Genomic DNA, 19,479 nt, shown 5'->3' with positions numbered 1-19,479 from the left:
ACCTCATTTTCATCTTGTTTCACTTAAAATGCAATTTAAAATCTATTCTATTGGTATTTATTTTAATGGAAAGCATTCTAGAATTTATTATTCTGGATGAAACTTTAGGGGGGAAAGGCATGTATTACATTATCACACTTTTTAACCACATACAATAGGACCCAAAAACTACTGTCAAAGCTATTTTGAAGATGTGCTTTCATTGTAAAAAGCAATTGCATATAAAAATGACGATGCCTGGTCCTTCCCATTAGACCAAAATTGAATTTATACCAGTTTTGATCAGTATGAGCTGCATCTATGATTGTTTAGCTCTTAGCTGCCAAACACATGGCGAGATTTTATTTTGACTAAGGGATTGTGAAAAGTATTGGGTTTTGACTGCAATAAGATGGAAGGCTGTCTTCCCACAAAGGGGAGGGAACAGAATGTGCTGCCCTGCCCACCTCCCTCGAATGTAACCCAGTTCTTTGTCCTTTTCTCCAGCATAATGAAGCTAGTGTTTTATTTTATACTATTTTAAAATTGATAAATCATCTGTAAAAAGGCTGTCTTTGAACACTTTGTGCCTCCAAATCCATGCTGAATCATATTGAAATCACTGGATGTGCTTTTCACATTTAAACAATCTGTCATATAAAAAAATGTGTTTGAATTGTGTTGGTGAGCAAGCGAAATGGGGTACTCAAAATGTGGTCAACATTTCTTTTTTTAAAAATAGATTTTTATTGCTTTCATAGAGGAAGGGAGAGAGAAATAGAAATATCAGTGATGAGAGAGAATCATTGATCAGATGCCTCCTGCACACCCCACACTGAGCCCGCAATCTGGGCATGCGCCCTGTCCAGCAATCAACACTGGCCAGGCAACATTTCTTTTCTTTTACAGAACAGTTAGAGTGATGGAGGGCTGTCTTCCCTCCATGATAATAAGAATATTCTCATTTAACCAGAAAGTTTAGATTGCCCTCCAGGTTGTCAGTCTTGGGTTTCTTTGGGTTTTTCTTTTTGATTATTTGAATATGGAAACCCGCAACACCATTCATTATACTTATATTCATATTAATGGTTATCAATTTTCACTTGCTTCAGAAAAATTCTTACCATTTAGGCTTGTAGTTTCAACCTCTTTTGTCCCAAGGGGAAAAAAACAATACAAAGATATAATTAAATAAAAAATTTAACAAATTGGACTAAATCTAGATTTAAATTTTTTTCAAAATCTTGCCTGGAGTACCATTGTAGTATGGGACAAAACCAATAGGAGAGTCAGCTGCAGGAGAAAACACACACGTTTTTCAAATTAATACTTGGAAACAATTATTTATTGAATTTTAGGGAGTTAGAACTTTTGAGATATAATTATGAAAAGAAGTGGAAAACATGAGACCAATATGTAATTAAATCTGCAAGTCCTATAATCACTTAGTATATCTTTAATCAGAGAATTGTAGAGAAAGAACCCAAGAGATGAAATGAGTGCAATTGTATCATTTTACAGATTTTACAGATGAAGTATCTGAAACTCATGATCACAAAGCCTGCTCCTACTTATGGGATATTATGGAAATAAGTTTAGGAACAGCAACAAAATATAAGATATACTACTTTCAAAAATTTTCAGCCAAGAGTTCTAGAAAGCATTTTATACTTTAAATATTTTTCAAGCTACAATTATGACACATATTGGTACACTGGGTCCATTTGGTTATAATGATACCTAGCAATTCTTCCCATAGGATTAAAAACAAAACAAAACATTGCTATCACCTAACACAATTTCCTGGTATGTTACTTAAAAGTATGGCTGTTATTAAGACAATCAAGTTATAAATTTACCGTAGAATAACTCCACTTATGCTAAGGGCTCAGTCTACTACACACACTTTGCCAGTTTATATGTTTAAAAGATCCAATGGCTTGACTTCTACATATACACAAGAAAAGTAAACACAAATATTTTACAAGGAAGTCAAGCTTTGCAGTAGGGAGCCTGATATTCAGCCTGTAAGGACAACATTTGGGTGTGTCAAGGCACTTGGCTGGACTGTGTGTTTTAGACTGCTCATGCCTTGGCTGAAACACACACACCCTGTCTGTCCTACATTATTCATTCCATATTTTGTCATTTACTACATTTTTAAAATCACCAACAATATTTTTTTCAGAAGTAAGCCAGTTCCTGAGCAGTAAGATTCAAAGTGTGGACATGGAATCCTTTGCTCTTGTGGCAGATCAAAATAATTGGCCAAAGCTGGTTTTTAATTAATGACTCTCAGTTCTTCTAAATATTGATGACTGGTGATGCCATCCAAAGAAGAAAGCTGCAGACACAGCTGCCCATCTGTCCCTGATGTGCACTGACTCTTACCTTCCAATTAGTGCAGCTCTCCCCTAGGGCACTCAGAACCGAGGCTGTGACTGGACCCAAAGCCCCATATACCATTCCATGGAAACAGAATTTTGTAAAGATATCACTCTGATTATATCTGGTGAAGGCTATTGTACCAGGAGAAACATACAGTGGTTTATTTTACCCTAGAAGCTTCACAATGAGGGGGCAAAATGGCACAGTAAAAAGAGCTTGAGATTTGGAGACTTGAAGTCCTGGGTTTGAATCTTTGCCCCATTGCTAAATAGCCCAGAATAATGATTGTTACTATTTATTGAGGACTTACTCCATTCCAGGCACATGTTTTTATCTCATTTCATTTCCATAATTACCCTATGAAATAGGTACTCTCATCCTCCCCAATTTATAAAAAAGAAACAGAGGCACAAGAAAGGTGAAGGAACTTGCCCAAAGTCACACAGCTAGCAATGGGGGTAGGAGGATGGCGGCTGAATTCAAACCCAAGTAGTCTGGTTTCAGAGAATGTGTGAACATGGACAAGTTTTATCCTCTCTGACCCATAGTTTTTCATCTCTAACATCAATATAATAATTCCTATGTTGAAAGATTGGAAGCAAAATGAGATGTCTGAAGACTCCCAGACATGTAGTACATACACAAGAAGTAATAGCTATTATTATTTTTTAAAAGAATTAATAACAATAGAAGCTCATTTTCACACAACTAAGAATACAGTGTGAGCTGACTCCTTACCACAAACGATTGTTCTGTAATATATGGCATACCAGAAAGAATACAGAAGTAGGAGTCAGAAAAGCCACCTTTGTGTGGTGTGGGGCAAGAACTGTGTGACCTTAGACAAGGTACTCAGCTGCTCCAGGCTTCATGTCATCAACTAAGTAATATGGGGCTGGACCACTTTATCCCTGAGGTTCCATTCCAGCTAGCAGTCTTGAGTATAGGTTCTATTCCTGGTTCCTGCTAAGAAGGGTCCTAGTTATAAATTTCTCTTTAATGTGTTTGCCTCCCCATTCTTATGAGTGCTAAGCCCTTATAAGCCTTTTGAAAAATATTCATTCAGTGAGGGTACTGAGGAAGTTTAAGAGAACATCTCATCCTTCAAATATAAGAATATTGGCATGTTTATGTTCTTGATGCTCTTTAGGAGACTTGTGAACTAGAATACTAAAAATAACATTGAAGAACTTAAACAGTTACCGTAATGAAAATCCACAGTTTACTCCCAGCTTTGTCCAGCAATGTGTGAGAACAATATGCCTGTCCTCTTAAGTTTGCTACTGGCTTTTTAGTTATAGATTTAATGACAGAATTTAACATAATTAAGCATCATAAAAAAAACCCACAACAATTTTGCTGTATTTGCCTACATGCCATATTGCATGGAGAACTTTTAGATTATTTTTCTGAAATTCCCCAAAGTCATGAAATAACAGTCTTACCAGACGGTGGTAACAAACTGGAATTCCCAGCATTGTCTGTTGAGGAAAAAGGTGATTTAAAATTAGTTTAGTTTGCATAAATTCATAGGAGAGTAACATCTTAAAAGGGAGTGAATGTAAAATGAGTTGGCTAATAGCTACCAAAAGAGGGCAGTATGTTAATTTACTATTATTTTTAACAGCCTAATCAGTGCTTCTTTCCAATTCTCTACAAAGGCATATCTCCGGTGAATCAATTCTTCCAATTTAACTGTTAACCATGCTCTATATATTTTGTTGTATAATGGTTTACTATGTTTTAAATTAAAAATGATTAATAAGACCTTTAGTTGTTGGCTAACATTCTTTATAATTTGTAAAAGTAAATGTATACATCTGCATAAATTGAACTCCCATTAACTATGCTTCCATTTATACCTATTAGCACAGACTTTATATCTATTACACTACTTCTTTCTTATGAATTAAACTAAATCAGATGCCTCTGGGTGTATAAACGATAAGAACTGCTGTATTATTTATTTGGGGAGATAGTCAGATTCCGTAAAAGCAAAGTAATTTTATTTTTTATCTATGAAAAATAATATACACTTATTGGAGAAACTTCAGTAATTACAGATAAACAAAAAGAAAATTAAAACCACCTATAATTTCACCCCAGAGATAAATTACATTAACATTCTGACATATATTCTTTTTTCTTTATGTATATGTGTATATGTCTATATCTATATCTATATCTATATCTATATCTATATCTATATCTATATCTATATCTATCTATCTATACTATTGACCCTAGAATAAAGTGGGGATTAGGGGCAACAATCTCCTGCGCAGTTGAAAACCCACATATAACTTTTTACTCCCCAAAAACTTAACTGGTGATAGCCTACTGTTGACCAGAAGAAGCCTTACTGATACATAAACAGTTGACTAATACGTATTTTGCATGTTATATGTGTTATACTAGTATGGTGTGTTCTCACATAATGTAAAGTAAGCTAGAGAAAAGAAAATGTTATTAATAAAATCATAAGGAAATACATTTACAGTATTTATTGAAAATATCTACATATAAATGAATACAGTTCAAACCCATTTTGTTCAAGTTTAACTGTATATAGATAAATGGACATATGCACATATATATATGTATTTATATGTATGATAAGAAAGATCATTTCACACAAACTATAACCTGATTTTTCTCCATGTACCCAGAGTAGTTAATGACTTGATAGCCTAATTTAGCTGAAATTGCCTCCTCTTAGTCTCTGCCCCTCAAAATATCCTTCATGTTACTTTAATATTCTGCCAATAAAAGAATATGTTGGGTTAGCAGAAGTTTAATTTTTAAAATACTCTTGGGAAAGAGCTGGTTCTTTGAAAAGATAAACAAGATTGATAAACCTTTAACTAGACTTATCAAGAAAATAAGAGAGAGGACCCAAATAAATAAAATCAGAAATATAAGAGGAGCTATAACAACTGACACCACAGAAATACAAAGTATTATACAACAATATTATGAACAACTATATGCCAATAAACGGGACAACCTGCAAGAAATATATAATCTCCCAAAATTGAATCAAGAAGAAACAGAAAATCTGAACAAACCAATGAAACAGACGCAGTAATCAAAAAACTTCCAATAAATACAAGTCCTGAACCACAGGTGAATTTTACCAAACATTCAAAGAAGAATTAAGACCAATCCTTCTCAAAGTATTCCACAAAATTCAAGAGGAGGGAAGACTCCCAAACTCATTTTATGAGGCCAACATTATCCTAATTCCAAAACCAGATAAAGACACTACAAAGAAAAAAAAGTATAGGCCAATATCCCTGATGAACATAGATGCCAAAATCTCATCAAAATATTAGCAAATCAAATCTAATAATACATTAAAAAGGCCATAAATCATGATCAAGTGGCATTTATTCCTGGGATGCAAGGTTGGTACAATATCTACAAATAAAGTAATATGATACACCACACTGAGGAAGAGTTGAGTTCCAGGAAAGAACGATAGAGAGTGATGCTGAAGGGCAAAAGAGGCTAATAATGGCTGCCATAGCCACCAATGGTTCCAACCTTCTCCATTGCTAAATCCTTTGAGGAGAGCTGTGTACCCACAGGGAAGGTGGCTGATTTGAGTTTCACCTCTTTCTTAGATGTTAGAGGACATGGACTAGTCAAGCATAATAGGAGAGCCAGAGCAGAAAGGGAGGTTTCCTGGAAAACCCACAAAGTTGGTTGGATAGGCATAGACTCACAATCAGGAGGTAAAACCTGATGAAAATTTAGCCCAAGGGTTAAACCAGCCTAACCCACATGCAGAGCTGGCCTCTTCCATCATGGAACTTACAGAGCTCCCAGCAGCAGTGTATAGTGATGAAGGGAGGGAATCATGTAAATAGAAGCTAGAGATTTAAAAACTTTCTGCCCAACTTTTTTCTTTTGTCATTTTTTTTTCTTCTTCTAGGGGACTGATTGCTCAGTGACTAACGTTTTATTCACTTTCTGCCTCTCATTATGATGCTCCACATCACTCCTCCTGTTGTAACATAGAGATGTCCCCATAGGCCTTACATTTCCTGAGTATCGGCCTGTTTCTCTTGGGCTCTCTCCTAACCAACTTCCCATTTATTATAACCAAAGAGGTGGTCGTCATTTCCAGTGAGTCATATATTTGAGTTCCATGCCACTCTTAGGAGACAAAATATTTCCATTGTTAAAAAGATTCATAAACAAAGAAAGGGAAAACAGTTAAATTTTTCAGATTTTCCTTTGGAAATGAACAAAGACCAAATTTTAAAGCATTATTCATTTATTGAAGTTTTGATTTAAGTCAATAAATAAAATTATTGTGATGTGTCTATAAAATTTACTCAGTATGACTCCCTAGTGATTAAAAAAAAACACAAAGTCCATATATTCCAATTATGATGAGCAGGAGTTTGGCACACATAAATTTAGCATGGAAGCCAAACAGAGGAATTGGAAACTCAAGAAACTGGCTCCACTAATGGAGCCTCTTTCACTATGTTTCCTCCCTGACACATTGTTTCAAAATTATTGCTACCTCCCAAACTCCAATCCCACATGGCCAAGTGTGGTCTGATCACTGCCATGTAAATGCCTTACTGTCATTGCCTCTCCAACTCTATATATCTAAGAACTTATCTCTCATCACCTCACATCATTTTCATATTTAATTAGTTCTCAAATTTGACAGTATTGCTGGTAAAACCAGCCAAATAATTTCAGCTGGAAATTTCAGTATATTCGTTTCCTGTTGCTGCTGTAAGAAATTACCACAAATTTAGTGGTTTAAGACAACACAAATTTGTTATGTTAGAGTTCTATGGGTCACAAGTCTACTACATGTTTCATAACACTAAAATCAAGGTGTTGACAGACTGTGTTCCTTTCTGGAGGCTCCAGTGGAGAATATGTGTTCTGCTTTTGGGGAGTTTTGACAGAATTCAGTATCTTGTGGTTGTAGGACTGAGGTCCTCATTTTCTCACTGGCTATAAATTGAGGGCTGTACCAAAATCTGGAAGCCACCCACATCTCTTGGCTCATGCCCCATTCTTTCATCTTCAAAACTAGCAACTGTGGGATGGGATGGGGAGTCCTTCTCATGTGGCATCCTTCTGACTCACTCTTCTGCCTTCCTCTTCCACTTTTAAGAACTCACGTGATTAGATTGTCCCCACCCAGGTAATCCATGATAATCTCCCCATCTCACAGTCCTTAACTTTATTTTTTTTCTTAACTTTAATTACATCCACAAAGTCCCCTTTGCCATGTAAAATAATATTTTTAGATTCTAGGCATTGGGACATGGACATCTTGGGGGAGCCATTATTATTCCCACCATACTCAGAAACCCAGTATTTAAAAATTATGAAGAATATGAGTTACAAGGGTCCACTTTTTATGAAGAAAAATCCCACAAGCGTTAAGCAAAGGATCCAGAAACCCAGAGTTAGTTTAAGCAATAGAGCCGAGTCTACAAACCAAATTGCTCCCAACTCCTCTCGTTCCTCACCTTCCCTCTCCATATCTAGTCAACCATCCTGTGTATTCTTCTTACTGTAACTTGAAGCTGTTGCAAGGATTAAAGACAGATGATGTACTAGTGTGTGTGATAATAGTGAAAACTGATTCCTGTGATTCAGGCTTAATCTACCAAGAGCTTCTTACACATTTTATTATTTAATTAGCCAACAACTCTTTGAGATATGTGACTTTATTAGCATCAGTCCTTTTTAGTGCTTGAGAAACTAAGGCTGGCAAAGTTTATTGATGTGTTCATGGCCTCATTAGCAATTCACTGTAGAGCTGGGATTTGAATCCAGGTAGTCTGATATCAGACTACCCTGTGAGCCTCTATGAGATGATCAGAACCTACCCTGTGAGCCTCTATTCCAGTGGTTTTCAACCTTCTGGCCCTTTAAATACAGTTCCTCATGTTGTGACCCAACCATAAAATTATTTTCGTTGCTACTTCATAACTGTAATGTTGCTACTGTTATGAATCGTAATGTAAATATCTGATATGCAGGATGGTCTTAGGCGACCCCTGTGAAAGGGTCATTCGACCGCCAAAGGGGTCTCGACCCACAGGTTGAGAATCGCTGCTCTATTCTATCATGCTTTCAGTATCAAACCCTGCAGACTATAAACTAGCATATAAATGTATGGTATTATTATAAATATTCTCTAATCTCTCCTCTGTTCCTTCTCCCCATGCTCATTGTCCCCTCCTGAGCCTAAGCCTTGACTGCCTCAGATATGAGTGAAATATTAGAACCCTGGAATCTTTTCATTGGAAGGGATCTTAACATTAATTGCCTCTGACTTCTTCCCCAATGCCATAAGCCATCCACCAAATGCACACCATTGGCTGACAATCCCAATTTAGCTCCTAAACAAGTTCTATCTTGCCTACACAGTGGGAATCACACTGAAGTTTTTGAAAGTTTGAATTGCTTACCAACATTTATAAGTCAGGAGATTTCAAATAAAATTTCAAACTTTCACCCTTCCAAAATTGGACAGTTTAGAAGATGCCTCCTTTACGTCAGCTCTCTGGCCCATTAAAGTATGTTCTGGCTACAGAAGCCAATGAAGATGGCTCTCTCATCTTTATATCATCCACTTGGCATTTGAATATATACTCTTAGGCATTATATTTAACTTTGCCATTTTATGTTGTGTTTTCCTAACTAGATGCTAAGCTGCTTGGTGCTTTATTTATTATCCTCTAGGAATCCAGTCCAGTGCCTTGTATCCAGTAGATGTTCAAAAACATTTTTTGATTGACTGATGACATTATTAAGGAGTCTGTCAATCAAGGATCAGTCAGGAACCCATGGCAGGTAGTTCAAGAGCAGGCATTTAATCCAAATATCGCAAGGGGTCAGGTCCCTGTGATAGAAAGCAGAGCAGGGGAAAGATGAGGAATGGATCTGAGATCCATGAAGCAGAATCCATGAATGAAAGAATTGAGAATTCTTGGATGACCTTATTCAGAATCTGAAGTTTAGAGTAGTAGTTATAACTGCCAGTCACAGCAGATAGACTGCTTAACAGATCTTATAAAGGATGTTAAAATGATCCTTCAAGTACAGATCACACACAGTGATTGCAATAATGTACCTTTAATTGACTTTCCCTCTTTCCTTAATGCCTTCTCCCTGCTCCCTCACTCCTAATCCCTGGAATCAACTCCCAAACAAACTACCTGCACCCAAGTCATGCAAGGTCATGTGTGGATGTTTCTGAAATTTACATTTTTCTCCCCACTGTTTGATACTATGGGGTATAAGACTTAAAATGTGGACTGGTTAGTTGTCTTAAACCTGTGACTGTGCTAATACTAATGAGTGTTTACTTCCAACACATTCATCACCAGGTTGGATGAGAAAGATAAAGGTTTAATCTTTATGAGTGGATATAAAGAGGATATGACCAACCCCCCTTGCGTGAATATTTTAGACCCAGCCAAAACTTGTAATCTGGTGGCAGTCCTTCTCTGGATTGAATTACTGTTTCATAGAGAGATGATCAAAATGAGGTGCCACACCTAGGCACTCTTATATGGGAACCCTAAAAACAATATTATTTTGTTACTAGAGGCCCAGTGCACTGGAGGGGGGGGGGTCCCTCAGCCCAGCCCGCACCCTCTTGCAGTCTGGGAGCCCTCACTCCTTACTGCCCGCCTGCTTGCTGCTCCTTACCACTTGGCTCGCTGCTCCTTAGTGCTGCCACGGAGGTGGGAGAGGCTCCCACCACCACCACTGCCTTGCCAGCTGTGAGCCAGGCTTCTGGCTGAGCAGTGCTCCCGCTGTGGGAGTGCACTGACCACCAGGGAGCAGCTCCTGCATTGAGCATCTGCCCCCTGGTGGTCAGTGTGCATCATAGCAACTGGTCATTCTGGTCACTCCACCATAACGGTCAGTTAGGCTTTTATTATATAGACTAGAGGCCCGATGCACGAAATTCATGCAAGGGGCTTGGCCCCTGCTGCCACAGCGGCTGCCTTATTACCCACCACCACAGCAGCCGCCTCTGCCTCCTCTGCCTTGGCCCCCGGCCTCTGCCGCCTCTGCTGCCTCTGCCTCAGCCCCTGCCGTCACGGCTTCATCCTGAAGGTTGTCTGGAAGGACATCTGGTCTAATTAGCATATTATGCTTTTATTATTATTATAGCTTATATTGGTACTTTAGGGCTTGGGACAACACTCTTCCAAGAACTGCATTTTCAGATTTTACTACGTGACCAACAACATGAATGAAAACATTTCTACTTTGGCATAGCCTAAATGTGTTTACTTGAGCTGTGGCCATTTCATGTCACACTGCTTAATAAATGTTCTGACATAAAGTTTTTATTAAATGATTAATAATGACATCATTCAAGAAAACTTCAGTACCTTGCTGATGGAATGTCCCAAAGTACAAATGATCGACAATTCTAGGTGGGCCTTGACCAAATGGGAAGAGAGTAAGATGTGTTCTAGGTCCCCCAGCTCCTATTTCTTGCTCTTCTCCAACACTCTCACACCACCCATCTCCTTGTCCTTTCCCCCTCCAGAACTAGGCTCTGTCAGGGGTTTATGGGCCACCCCTCCTCCAAGGGTCTAGGAGATGCATTTTAGAGTGTCCATAAATTCCCTGAAATAGAATACAAATTTCTGTGTGTATTCATATGCATTTTTTTTCAGGGAAGAGTAGAGTCCCAAAAGGGAGTCTATTTTTAATTAATAAGCATTTATATAGCATTACTATGACCAAGCACTTCATAAATATTATCTCATTTGGTCCTCATAAAAAAACACATTAAGTTACCCTCATTTTACAAGTAGGGGCAGAAACTGGGGCACAGGGAAGTCAAATAATGTGCCCAAGATTACTAGTAAAAGGACAGAACTAAAATCTAAGCATAGGCACTCCAGCCCCACACTACACTGGACTACTTATTTTGGGCTGTGGTCTGAAAAACTAAAACACCACTGACCTACTGGAGGGATATGCACTTTAGGAAGGATAAGGTAGGAGATATTGGGGCATTATCCCCCCTTCCCGGTACCCCTGAAGTTAGATACATACATACAGTAGATACATACATACAGTAATCTAGGCTGCTGGTCAAGGCCAGTGCACATAATGCTAGCCATGATTTGTGTTCACTCTACTTGTGAAGGCTGGTAGCTTCTGGAACTATTTCAGTTCAATATGTAAATGTGGCTTAGTGCTTCAGGGGGCTGGCTGGAGGGAGGCAGACTGCCTTTATTGAACACTTACTACACTGGTGTTATACCCTGCTTCTTTGTGGAATCTCTCCACATTCCCATGAAACAAATGACCCTCTAACCCCGATCTCATCACTCGGGCATACTAGCCTCCCTGCTGTTTCCCTATACACAGGGCATATCCCCACTTCAGGGCTTTTACACTTGCTGGTCCCTCTGCTTGGGACACTTTTCCTCCAGAGAAGCCCCTTGGTTTGCCCTGGCACCTCCTTCAAATTTTGCTCAAATGTCACCTTTTCTAAGAAGTTGATCCAGACCACTCTATTTAAAATCACAGCACTTTCCCCCTTAGCCTAACCCTTTCCATCCTCTTATTCACAGCACTCCTTGCCAACTAGTGAGTACATATATTATTATCTATGTGTGTAAAAACACACACAAAACTCCAAAAGTGGGTGTCTTCTAACATTTCATGCCCTAGACCCCTCATTTGCCTCATCCTAGTCCCAGTCCTCTGTAATATAGAAGATTTTTTTTGGCCTACAAAAACCAATTTTCACCCCCCTGGGGGTGATATTGCCCCCGTAGAGAATGCATACTCTAGGATTATCTCTGTTTCCTCCTGAAGAGATACAGTTTATAAAAGCAATAATTGCTTGGGTGCACCCTCCTCCCTGAGTCCCACTAATGTCTAGGGTGACTCTGCTATTGGTTGACATGTTCTTTCATGCACAGCACCTGTAATTTATAAGTTAATGAGAGTTTCTTACGGTAGAGTTTTAAGTGCAGAAGCACTTGGGAAGATGGAGGTAAGGACACTAGGGGTTAGGATATAGAGTTTCTGGTCTTCCTTGGATCATACCACTCTTTTCCAGCTCTCAGTTGAGCAATAATGGCTTGGCATCTTAGTTTAGGTGCAGAGCCTTTAATAAGGACTCAGTACCAAATGGACTCCCCATTCTCCCCTCTCACCAGCCCCTACCCCATTCTCCCCTCTCTCTGGACCCTGACAGAACAATGTTTTTTTTATACAGCTATGAAATAAACAAGGAGCATGATCTGAAGTGGGAAGGCTAGAGCGGGCTACAGCAATAAATTGGGCAAGACATGATGAGGACTTGGACCTGTGCTTCAAAAGCTGGCATGAAAAGAGAAGTTCAACAGATACTTATAAGGTAAGATGGGAGGATCTGGGGGTGGGGGTCATTGGGATGTGGGGGTGAGGGGGAAGCAGGAGTCAGCTGCCAATGGTTAACCTCTCAAACCCCAGCAGTCCATGTGACATTGCCCTGAATCCCTCAAGTGTTGTAGGAAGGTTAAGAACCTAGACTCTGAAACTCAGACAGCCTAGGTCCAAATCCACCACTTGTTAATTTTCTACAACTTTTGTAACTTTGGGTAACTTACGTAATCCACCTGATACTTCAGTTTCCCATCTAGAAAATAGGGGTGAAGATAATCATAATAAGACATACTTCATAGGTACTACGATTACAGCACTGAGAAGAATATACAGTTAATACTGCTCATGTAAGTAATTAATACAGTGAGGTTCTCTCTATTTCTCATTTTCCTAGTGACTTTTTAAAAAAAATGATTTCTCCCTTCTATTGAGTAAGACTGCCACTTCAGTTTCTTTTCTCTTTATATTATTTGTTTCAAACTACCCTTGGGATTTTCAAAATGCCCTTGGGGTCATTTTAGAAACATGTGAGGAAAGAGGCATAAGTCAAAGGGTTTCAGATCTGGTGACCGTACCTTGTTTCCTAAGTTCTTGTATAAAGTCAAGACTCAGTGAAGTTTCAGGGAAAAATTGGAAAGCACAGCTGATCATGATGTTATTAGGTTGTCCTCTAGTTGGGTGCACAGTCTCTCTAGGGGTCATAGGCTGGTTTCTAAAAATTAACATTAATTTCTTTTCTGATTATAATAATAATAATGTGGATTTATGTGGAGAAAATTCTAAACCACAGAACAAATGAAAAAGAATAACTTTTAAAAAAATAATGTTGGCTGGTTGTATGGATCTTCAGAATATCTTTGGGCCAGTTTTCAGAACAGAAACAACTAAATATAGCCTTGGGAGATGTTAGTATTATGTTTTATTTAGAAGTATTAACAGATACAAAATTGAGCTCATTGGCTTTCTAGTATGTGTGTTGGCTTTGTAATGTAACATCATGGCTAGGCTGAGCTACATTTCCAGAATTCCTTTTTCTGTATGTTTCTGGGTAGTATGGAACACAAGAGAGCTTCTTGTGGGAGATTTGGGTAGAAGTAAAGTAGCAGCCATGTGTAGCTCTCACATGTTGACATTTATCAAGTGCTTCACGTCATTAATATGAGGGAGCTACCAGCTTTGGCTTCTCTGACTCTTGGGCCAGGTATGTATTCAATTTTGTGCTGAAGGGCTCAGCTTCTGCAGAAAGGTCACAGGCAACAAGAACTAACACGGCTTTCCGTTTTGTGGCTACAACTCATGCTTGTGGTTTCCAGCTTGTTCTTGCTCTCCCCATCTTATATACATGTTCCCTTCCCTACTGCCTACTCTTCATAGATGTCAAATTCTAGCATCAGATATGAAGACAACAGCTGTACAGAGACTGCTTAACCAGCTTCCACAGTTGTATAAGATCAAATCCCTTTGACAAATATGTGTGTGTGTGTGTGTGTGTGTGTGTGTCTAGTGATTCTTATTCTGTGATTGAACCCTGACTTATACAGTATGAAACAGAAAAGTTCTGAAGCAATTAGAGCAAATAGTCTATAACCACACTGTTCAATACAGTAACTACATGTGGCTATTTAAATTTAAATTAAAGTTAAATAAAATTTAAAATTCAGTTCCTCAGTCACTTTTCAAGTGCTCAACAGCACTTGAGCCACATGTGGTTGGTGGCTACTGTATTGGGCAGTATAGATATCTAACACTTCCACTATCACAAAAAAATTTATATTATACAGTGATGGTCTCTAGTGATAATGGCTAGTATTTCCTGAATGTTTACAATGTCTCAGATGCATTATAGGCATCTGTTTTACATGCATTAACTCATTTAATCTGCATATAACTATGAGAGAGGTACTGCTACTTTATAATAAAGAAACTGAAGCACAATGACCTTGTTACAGTCAAAGTTACATACCATACTGTGAAGGTCCCAGTGGCCTAGGTTGGCACAAAGGGAGTAGGTGGCTCTGGTGGAGGCTCCTGCTCTCAAATTACTCTCTTCTGATTGGATAATGAACATCTCAGCAGTGACCCTAATGGACTTTTTCTTAGATTGTATAAACCTGGTTTCTTATATGATCTCAAAAAAGAAGAGATGCCTACCTCACCCCCTTCCTACAGCACAATGAGATGTACCAACAACCCTGGTGAAAAAGGGTCACTCTCAAATTTATTAGTTAAGGTAAAGCAAGTTGCTGCAATAAATAAACCTGAAATCTCAGGGGCTTAAAAAAGTAGAAGTTTATTTTCCATGTGTAAAGTGCAATCAATAGCCTAGAGTGGAAGGCAGGGTAGGGCAGAGAGAGGGGTATCTGCTCCATACAGTCATTCAGGGACCCAGATTGACAGAGGCCCTGCCATCTTCAATATGAAGATTCCAAATTTGCTCTGGAGAGCAACATGAAATAGGCAAACAATGAGGGGAATGAGGTGGGAGATATTTAATGGCTAGACCTGAAAGTGGCAAACATTGCTTCTGCCCACATCCATTGGCCAGGACTCAGTCACATGGCCACTAATTGCAAAGAAGGCTGAGAAATGGAGTCTTTACATGTGCTGAAGAAAACAAATTTTGGTGAGCTTCCACATCAGATTGAATTTGAATGCTGTGGAGTAATTAATACTCATTAAACCAATGATGGCACAAAATTAATGCTAAAATCATTTTTCCAACCTACTGTCTTCTCTCTTGTTTTTTGTCATGACATTGACAAGGTCAAAAGTCAGGTAATCAGTGTGAATCAGAGAAGTCTTTTGTCACTTTGAGAGTAAATATAAATACCCCCTTCTTTTTGACTCACCTCCCAGGTTTTGTTCTCAACAAACATCCATATAATGGTTTTGTCATGAACCTCAAGAGTAGGACTCCCGCCCTAACTGGTTTGGCTCAGTGGATAGAGCGTCAGCGTGCGGACTCAAGGGTCCCAGGTTCGATTCCAGTCAAGGGCATGTACCTTGGTTGCGGGCACATCCCCAGTAGGGAGTGTGCAGGAGGCAGCTGATCGATGTTTCTCTCTCATCGATGTTTCTAACTCTCTATCCCTCTCCCTTCCTCTCTGTAAAAAATCAATAAAATATATTTTAAAAAAAGAGTAGGACTCCCACATGATGAACCAGTTTTATAAATAGATACATATTAGTAAAATGTGCTACAAAAGGCTGGGATTATGTATAGTTATGCTGCATCCTACTTAGTTAGAAATGTAGTATTTCTGAGTTGCCTCTATTTTGAAGCCTAATCTTTGCTGTAGCACTTCTGGGTACAAGAACCTTAACAGGCCCTTAGGCCTTTGTAATGTTTGTGACTCCTGTCCTACTGTCTTCTCCTTATATGTCTTTATCTTGTCATGAGCCTTGAAAGTCTGGGATTCCTCACTTTAAATAACATCTTAATTCTTGACTTGGTAATCTTTTTCATATGAATAAAATGCCCATGTTCATTTATTTCCAATGGATGAGTGAGTATACCTCCTTAAACAAGCTTTAAATGTTATTAAGAGACTGGGTTCTTGAGAGAGACCAACTTGGGTTTAAATCCTGGCTCTGTCTTGAGTAAGTTTCTAACATTTCTCTGCTTATATGACTTCATCTGTAAAATGAGGTTGATTACTTTTAATATAATTACATTACATTTATAAAGTATTTTATCACAGTTCCAACAATAAGTTACAATGATAATTAATTCAGACTATATGATTTTGTGTCCCTGGATAAAGTTTACATTTATATAATAAACTGGGTGTTTTTTTTCTTAACATAAACAATGTAAAGGGTATCAAGTAAAAAAGATGGTTACTTTCTAAGATTTACATGTATATGATTTCCATTCTGACTATAAAACATTCTTATCTATTCACTAATGCTTGATTGGTGAGGACATCTATTATAAAACTGTGTTTATCTAATTTAAATTTGATAGCTTAGGACCATAGGAAGGCCTCTTAGAAAGACCATGGAGTTCCATTTATTCACGTTACATATCAGGAAGCTAAGTTCATAGAAATCCTTTTCTAAGAGACTTGAAGATGACCTGGTACAATACTGTAAATCTAGAAAACTGGCAAAGGTAGTCCCTTGTACTACATTTCATTATTTCAAAAATTGTTTGTTTACCCACAATAGACAGCATGAAAAATTTTGAGTGTGATGTTTGCTTTGTTTGAAATTACACCCGTACTGGTTTTCTGCTGCTGATTACACACACTGGATACAGTTATATATGTCTTTGCTCAACACATAGATGGGAAAATTTTTACTTATATCACTTGAAAGTTAGTATCTTCTAGGACAGTGATGGTGAACCTATGACATGCGTGTCAGAGGTGACACATGAACTTATTTTTTTTGGTTGATTTTTCTTTGTTAAGTGGCATTTAAATATATAAAATAAATATCAAAAATATAAGTCTTTGTTTTACTATGGTTGCAAATATCAAAAAATTTCTATATGTGACACGGCACCAGAGTTAAGTTAGGGTTTTTCAAAATGCTGACACGCCGAGCTCAAAAGGTTTGCCATCACTGTTCTAGGACTTGGAGTTCACTAGAAGAAAAGAATTACAAAATAGGCCATAGGTAGGAAAAAGGCTAGATACAAAGCTAGTCTACAAGTAAGGAAACAAGCTCAGAAACATGAAGGGATTTGCCCAAAATTTAGTTGTTTTTTCCAATTTATCAAGGCCTACTATATGCCAGACACTGGCTTATAGCAGGAAATAAAACAAAGCCCCTGGCCTTAAATAGAGTTTTTATCCTGGTAATATTGTACAACCCACTTGAAAGTCTTAAAATTCTACTTTGAAAAAATCCTATAACTGAAAATTCTTCAATAATTCAAACTCATCTCCCCCTGCCTATACATCAAAACCCAGAATTTGTTAGACTTAATGTGAATTCAATTCAGTATAATAACAAATCATATTTTATAGTAGGAACAAGGCAAAAAAAGGCTTTATAGTTGAAATGCAACACAGCTCTGTATTCAGTTCTTGTTTATTCAATTAATCAGATAATTGCTTATAATTATAAGCAATTCTAATTTATTCACTAAAGCAAGACTATTGTCCATTTTATATTCTTAATTTCTCTCTTCTTAGAATTTAAAAAATTCTATCCTATATCAAATGCCATAGTAGCAAAAGAGTAACTTTTACTTTATGCTGTGTGAGTTCCTGAAAGAAAAGAAGAGGAAAGGATAAAGGTCATATAGCTACTGATATTGAAAACTAGCATAATTATCACGACATCATTACAAAAGCATCCTCAATTTATCTTGATAGTTTTTTACAGCACTGTGACCTTTTAAGAACACAAGACTTCTTGCCAAGAGCAATGTATTTCATGTTATTTCCTTAAAGATGTACCCACATCAAGGTACATTTCAACAGTTGTGTTCTCTTGGAACATCAACTTATTCTAATAGATTACCTTAAGTACTCAATGTCCTCTCCAGAGATCTATCCTCACCCTGCTGGGTTCGAGGGTATCCACTGCCAAAGGCTGTGTCCATTGGGCAGCATGGTCTAGTTTCTTAGAATCCTACCATAGCCTGGGGTCCCCCTCTTATTGACCCAGGCGTAAATTTTCAGTACTATCGGTCATATCCTCCATGTGGCTCTTGGTCTAAGTTGTACACACCATCATCTTCACAGCTCTGTCCCTGTCTCTGGCTCTCAACAAACCTAGCCACTAGGGACATGAGGACAATTTAGAGTCTCTACTCTGCCACACAAGAGATGAGAAAGACTTAAAGAGAATACCATTTCCAGCCTTCTCTCTGCCTAAATGCACCATGCCACCATTTCTCATCTCTGTCATTGCCCTGTGTTGATATAACTGGTGAGGAGTTCTCACCAGTTTTAAGTAGAAAATGGGACACAATGCCCTGTGCTTCAGTACCTCAATCTATCTAGAGCATCTATTATTCCTTGTCACCACTTCTACCTGCCAAAAGGATCAGGGCCCAACATAAGTGGCCTCATGCCTATGTGTGGGGAATGAGATTTTGGGGGTTGCAAGATTGGCTGAGGATCAGATTAATGCCATGGTATTTATAACCTCATCTTTATTGATACGGAATTGAGAGAGAAAGGGACCAGCACTGGGTTTAGTATTGGAGGACAAAGTCAAACAAGACAGGTGTCCTGCTGCGAAATGGGAGGGGCATTGAGGAGATGGGTAGAAAAAAAAATGAAAGGAATTAAGAAGTACAAATTGCCAGTTATAAAAAATAGGGGGAGCTATCATCAATAAATCACAAACAACAAGTGTTGGAGAGGATGTGGAGAAAAAGGAACCCTTCTGCACTGCTGGTGGGAATGCAGACTGGTGCAGCCACTATGGAGAACAGGACGGAGCTTCCTCAAGAAACTAAAAATGGAACACCCATTTGACCCAGTGATCCCACTTCTAGGAATATATCCCAAGAAGCCAGAAACACCAATCAGAAAGGATATATGCACCCCTATGTTCATACCAGCACAATTCACCATAGCTAAGATTTGGAAACAGCCTAAGTGCCCATCAGCAGATGAGTGGATTAAAAAACGGTGGTACATCTATACAATGGAATGCTATGCTGCTGTAAAACGGAAGCAATTCTTACCATTTCTAACAGCATGGATGGACCTAGAGAGCATTATGCTAAGTGAAATAAGTCAGCAC

At 38.3% G+C, this 19,479-nt stretch overlaps 1 protein-coding gene across 3 annotated transcripts in view; it reads right to left on the bottom strand.

Moving 5' to 3' along the window:
• Positions 1-19,479, bottom strand: part of ADGRG2 (adhesion G protein-coupled receptor G2) — an 80,064-nt gene that overhangs the window by 39,974 nt on the left and 20,611 nt on the right. For 2 of the 3 annotated variants that reach the window (XM_006765124.2, XM_006765126.2), the window contains exon 3: positions 3,813-3,848. In XM_006765124.2, coding sequence (XP_006765187.1) covers positions 3,813-3,848 — 36 coding nt within the window. Of the gene's footprint in view, positions 1-1,103; positions 1,128-1,227; positions 1,273-3,812; positions 3,849-19,479 lie in introns of all 3 variants that reach the window. The other variant, XM_015564878.1, reaches the window with a different exon arrangement.

Source organism: Myotis davidii, unplaced genomic scaffold (genome assembly GCF_000327345.1).
Source record: "Myotis davidii unplaced genomic scaffold, ASM32734v1 scaffold161, whole genome shotgun sequence".
Taxonomy (NCBI): Eukaryota; Metazoa; Chordata; class Mammalia; order Chiroptera; family Vespertilionidae; genus Myotis; species Myotis davidii.
The sequence above is the reverse complement of the archived record's forward strand: the minus strand, read 5'-3'. Positions and strand labels throughout refer to the sequence as shown.